This window comes from Tupaia chinensis, unplaced genomic scaffold (assembly GCF_000334495.1).
Source record: "Tupaia chinensis unplaced genomic scaffold, TupChi_1.0 Scaffold000248_1, whole genome shotgun sequence".
Classification (NCBI taxonomy): Eukaryota; Metazoa; Chordata; class Mammalia; order Scandentia; family Tupaiidae; genus Tupaia; species Tupaia belangeri.
In genome coordinates this window covers 4436228-4442492 of record NW_006159726.1, presented here as the reverse complement: position 1 = coordinate 4442492, position 6265 = coordinate 4436228, and the positions used below count along the sequence as shown (strand labels likewise).

Here is a 6265-nt window from a genome sequence, read left to right as displayed (position 1 = left end):
GCCAGAAATGGCTTCCTGTACGTGCAAAGTCCTGCTCAGGTCCCAAAGCACATATAGCTTAGTGGACCTCTTCCCTTCATTATCCCAATTAGTTTCCCTATATTTTCCGCAATTGTATTGAATTCAGTTTTTTTATTTTTTTGCAACACACTGAATATATTTATAGCATACATTTATTTCATGTTTGATATATGTATATACAACTCATGAAAGCATCACTAAAATTAAGAAAAACATTTTCAGGCTAGTCCCAAGACCTGGTGGTTAAGGGAGTTAGATCCCATATGGCACACAGTGTGGTTCAAATCCCAGCCCTGGTGGCTTGAAAAGCATACTCAGTATGTACGCATATGTGCCCCAAATTCACACAGGGTGGAGAAATGGAGACATGATTGAGGTCATTTCTGACCTCATGAGGGCAGACCATGCCTCATTGGGTGACACTTTGCCCCTCTTCCCTTCTCTCTAGGAAAGTGCATGTATCCTCTGGCAAACAAACAAATAGACAAACAAAAAACAAGAAAAGGAAAACCATTTCACTATCCTCAGAATTTCTTCATGTATCTCTGAAATCCCTCCTCTCCTCTACTCCCATCCCCAAGCAACCACTATCATTATATTGAGTTGTCGGCAAAGTCATGATGCATTTTTGCATAGAAAAATAGAAAAATACATCACGACTTTGCTGACGACCCAATGGATTTGCCTGCATTTTCTGGAAGTTTATAGAAATGAAATCATGTAGTATGTCCTCATTTTTGCCTGCCTTCTTTTACTCAGCATAATAATTTTGAGTTTCATCTATACTTTCGCATATATACTTTATTCCTTTTTATCACTGAGTGGCATTCCACTGTATGAATACACTATAATTTGTTTATCTTTTCACCTACTGATGAACCTTTAACAATTTTTTTTCTTTTTTTGGAGAGGTTTTTGCTATAGGACGTGTGCGCTTGCCAGACAGACAGAGAGAGACAAAGAGACAGAGAGACAGAAAGCGAGAAATCACCCCCCGGGGGGATGGCCACACCGCAATCCCTTCTCCTCCATTCTCCTCTCGGGATCTTGGGCACGCACGCACACATGCCCAGTGTGAGTTTAAGCCACCGGGTCCAGAACTCGAACCGCAGTCGACTACATGGGAGTCCAGTGACATAGCCATTACGCTCACTGCTGGTCCCAAACCTTTTAAAATTTTTCAGCCATTTTAATAGGTGTCTGACCACTTAAAATTTTAGTTTCATTATTGCATATTTTTCCTCCCTGGAAGATTCTTTGGTTATTTTTCAAACTTGCTATGTCATGAATTTTGTTTTTTAATCCTTGGAGATATTTTTCAAGCCTACAGTCAATTATTAAAAACCAGATAAGCCTAGCTTTATAACCTCTGTCTCCTAATTCCAGTGCATGAGTGGGTTTGGGTTTGTTTCTGCTATCTTTCATTTCTGTCAGGTTTCACTTGTTTCCTTTTATGTCTGGTGATTTGGGCTTGCTGGTTGTTATCTTGGAAACAGTTCATGTGGGGAATTGGGATTAAAGTATCTTCTTTAAGGGATTTTGTTGTTGCTGCTGTTTATACTAGATATCCGCAACTATTATTAGCAAAGGAAGGGGAAACTTCAAATAAAGCACATGGCTCGAATTTCCCAAATCCGTTCAAGGGGGACCAGAAGCCATGATTTTTTCAGAAGTTTGTTCTCACTTTACTCTCATCTTTTACTTAGCTCAGTGACAAAACAACCTTCTTTACAGTTCCTTGGTGTTGAAAGGGAGTAAGGACATGCTATTTGTTTTCTCTTAACTTGGGGGTACTGGTTTTTGTAGTCCAACATGGAGAAGGTCTCTTAATAGATTCTCCGACATGGTTGGGCCTAGGTCTTAACCTTGGTCCTCTAAAACAGAAGTGTTCAGGAACAGTGAATGCCATCCTGACATGATAGACTAATTTGATACTCCAATATTCTGTTTATCACTCTGATTAAAGGCTTTTATGTAAAAAGTGGTCACTGAGTTCCCCAATACATTTCCAGCTATTTAATACTTTCAAGGTTATTTAAACAAATGTTTTCTGCAGCAATATTCATTTTATTTTTTTTCCAGCAGGAGGACTGATCCAAATAACCTAGTCTACTGTTACAGGAAATAGGAAGCAATTTTGCCTTTTCCACTGCCACTTCTCAGGATTTGGTGAAACATGACTGATACAAATGAGCTGACTAGGGAAGGAGCCTGGGATCTACATAATTACTTTCAGTAAGTGCTTAATAGTATATAGCAACCTTCAAGAAGATATTTTGTGATATGTAAATATCATAAATGCATCATCATCATCAAATGAATTAGAAATCACTTTCCTCCAGCTTATGCTTAAACTGTTTCTTAAAGATCAGGCAGAAATACAATGCCAGATGGAAGGGTGCAGTTTCTCTATTTAGGCCCACGTTTCCTCCTGTGTAAAATGATGGCATCTTAAGCCCTCATCAGCTCCAACATTCTAAATTTAAGAATGTTTTTGGGAAATATGGGATAACTAGAGGGAATCATGCAAAAGAGATGAACGAAAAATGTCTCATTTAGTGAGAAAAGTGGGTGAAAAAGCAGTAAAAAATGTCTGTGGACTCAATGTCTTTGGTCTCTTTTAGCTAGGTTCAAGTATTTCTTTAGGGGGGAAGGAACTGAGGGAATGCCTAATGGTTGTTATTTATCTTTTAATTGCTAGAGGACACATGCCCTTGCTAGAGAGAGACAGAGGGAGAGAGCACCTCCCTCCCTCCGCCCAATGGGACACGGTCATGCAGCAATCCCTCCTCTTTCATTTCTCCATCAGGATTCTGAACATGCACATACACATACCCAGTGTGTCTTTCAAGTTGCTAGCCTTGGGATTCAAGCTATGATCACTACGTGGACCTGTCTCCCTTAACTACTAGGCTATAGGGCCCATCTATTATTTTATTTACTGTTTTTTTCTTTAATTGTCAGAGGGTAGGTGCACTCACCATTTGTATGTATATGTGTGTGTATGTATGTGTGTATATATATATATATATATATATATATATATACACACACATATATATATATATATATATATATATATTTACACAAATATCCGCGGGGGGATGGCCACGCCACAATCCCTTCTCCTCCATTCTCCTCTCCGGATCTTGGGCATGCATGCACATGTGCCCAGTGTGAGTTTAAGCCACTGGGTCCAGGATTCGAACTGCGGTCGACTACATGGGAGTACAGAGACATAGCCATTATGCTAACTGCTGGTCCCCATGATGCCAAACTCTTGCTTCCTCCATGTCTCCATCCCATCGGGACTTGGAGCATGCAAGTGTACATGCCTGGTGTCTCTTTCAAGCTGCCAGGGCTGGGATTCAAACTATAGTTGGCAATGTGAGCTCTGTCACCTGCTTGCTGTACCTTGCTCAACCACTGTGCTAGAGGGCTGGCTCTGGCTGTTATTTATATTTTTAATTTTATTTTTAAGAATTATTTTATTTTACTTATTATTAGTAGTATTTCATCTTGACCAGAGAGAGAGAGAGAGACAGAGAGAGAGAGACAGAGAGAGAAAGCAAGAAAGCAAGTCTTCAGGTCCAGGACCTGAAATGCGGCTGACCGTGTGGGAGTCCAGTGCCCCACCCATATGACCTGTTGGCTCCTGTTCTTTGTTTATTTTTTAAAGTTCATTTATATCTCTTACAAGATTGAGAGACAGAGCAAGATGGTGTTCTCAAGAATCTCATTCCACAATCTCCTCTCTGCTTCTGACCCAGCCTTCCCAGTCACCTAAGATCTTGGATGTGTGGTGCCCAATGTGTGCAGGTCAACCTGGCAACTGAATCTGTGATCCTCCATATAGATCTGCCATCACTTGAGCAGTGAGTGTTACTGCTATATCATGGAACTGACCACAGTTGTTATTTGTTGGTACGTGAAACTAAACTCAGACATTAAAGTTATTTATTTTGGGGGTCGGCAAGTGGTGTAGTGGTTGGAGTGCTGGACTCTCACATGATTGACTGTAGTTTGAGTTCTGGGCCCAGTGACTTGAAATTCACGCCGGGTGTATGTATGTGCGGGCCCAAAATCCTGACAGGAAAATGGAGGAGAAAGGACTGTGGTATGGCAATCCCCCCTCAGGGATGGTTTCTCACTTTCTCTCTCTCTCTGTCTTTGGCAAGTGTACATGCCCTATAGCAAAAATCTCTCTTAAAAAAGTTATCTTGTTTGCACTTGATTTCTGGTGTACTGCTCAAGTAGAAGATCAACTTTTTTTGAGAAGTTTTTGCTATAGGGCATGTGTGCTTGCCAGCCAGACAGAGAGAGGCAGAAAGTGAGAAATCACCCCCCAGGGGGGATGGCCACACCACAATCCCTTCTCCTCCATTCTCCTCTCAGGATCTTGGGCATGCATACACATGCACAAGGTGTGAGTTTAAGCTACTGGGTCCAGGATTCGAACTACGGTCAACTACATGAGAGTCCAGCAACACAGACATTACACCATCTGCTGCTCCCCATCAACATTTTTCAAAAAAATCGTTCAACTAAACACATTATGACAATAATGGCAGAAATAGATTTTACCAAATTATATGACTCTTCTTTTCCCAGTTAGAAACAGTATCTAAAAACTGTCTGACTTTAGCTTGCTTTCAGAACTTAAACTATATGATAGAAAAAGCATTTTGAAAGACAAGGCAAGGTAAGAATGAAGCTGCCTATTGCTAATGGTGAAACTCATTTTGTCTTCATATATCCTGAGTGACAATGAATCGTGGTGTTTCGAGTTTTTTTTCTTGGAAAAGGGTAGAACGGATGTGAAAGCATGCAGAGGGGCAAGGAAAAGGTACATTAAAAAACAAAACAAAACAAAACAAAATGCCACTCTGAAAGGAGAGCAGCAGCATATAGGACTGGAGGGCTCTGCTGGTGAGACCACGATGTGACCAAGGCTAGTCACCTGACCTCTCTCCAGACCTTCCTTCTCTTCTGTGTAAAATGACGACCTGACTGACTAGGATCTCACTAGATGTTGAGCTAAAATTCTTGGATGACTAATTGAAATTTTGTTCAGTCGCTAAAACAAAGAACAATGATATAAAGTTGAAAAATGAATGGGCAGGACTTGAATTTCATTGTACTATGAAACAACCAAAACATACCATTCCTGAAGCTCAGGAGAAGGAATGAGACCTGCAGTTCCATTTTTGGAGTTTTCCAGTTTACCCTGCCACCAATTGTGATCATCCTTACTAATAATCTGGATGATGTCACCAACTCTGAATCGAATGCCAGCTTCTTTGCAGGGGATGAGGTCATCCTTGGCTGGATCATATTCAAATTGTGCTCTTACATAGATCTATAAAACAGGAAGTTTGTAAGGAAGGATGCCATAGTGGTATGAAAGAAAACAGCTCTAATCTACTACCCACATACCCAAACACACTTACAATACAAACGAGACATCAGATGATGAAAGCAAAAAACGAGGCATGGAAATACAACACAAAAAACTTCAAGCACTAGGAACAACATACTACCTTTGGTGTGCACAGGTTCAAAACTTTGCTGTCTTTATTTGGAAGGAACACTTTAAATACTTGTTTAATACAAATAAAGACTTAATATCTGCTTTCACTACATAACAAAATTGGGCTATTAATCAGAGAGATGTCTACTTATCCTTTTTCAAATCTGCACTGGTTATATGTTGATGTTATGGGTAAGTTGTCATGACCATGTAGGAGCCGTTAGGCCATAAATACTTTAGCAAGTCAGGGTGGGTTTTAGTCCTAACTTGGCACATGATATAAAACTAGCAAGAAATCTGGGTTGGCATCTTGCTATAAAGATGACAACTGGCAGTATGTATACACACAGCTCATAAATCTGAAACTCTGTATTAAAAAAAATAAAACAAACAAAAAAACTCCAGTTTTATTTTGTTTAAAAGGATTCAGGGTTTATGTCTGTATTTTACTTTTCTCAGAGAAGAAAAATATATCTGAACCCTAGGTTTGCCAGGGTAACACTTGAAAACAGCGTAGAGTTTCAAGCCAAGCATAGTTCAAAGCTCTGTTTATGATATGTAAATTTGCTTAAGAAAAAAATTAGCATATAAGGGGGTATCATATGGCAGCATTTTATGAATTACTAGATTGCTAAATGCTTTAAAATAAGGTACTGTGTATTCAATGTTGCATCATGTATGTAGGTTTTTTTTTTCCTTCTTTTTTTTGGAGAG

At 39.7% G+C, this 6265-nt stretch overlaps 1 protein-coding gene across 12 annotated transcripts in view; it reads right to left on the bottom strand.

The window, feature by feature from the left end:
• The window catches only part of CASK (calcium/calmodulin dependent serine protein kinase), a 465298-nt gene that overhangs the window by 35097 nt on the left and 423936 nt on the right, over nt 1–6265 (bottom strand). For all 12 annotated transcript variants that reach the window (XM_027772014.1, XM_027772015.1, XM_027772020.1 and 9 more), the window contains one exon: nt 5184–5380. In XM_027772014.1, coding sequence (XP_027627815.1) covers nt 5184–5380 — 197 coding nt within the window. The remainder of the gene's footprint in view (nt 1–5183; nt 5381–6265) is intronic.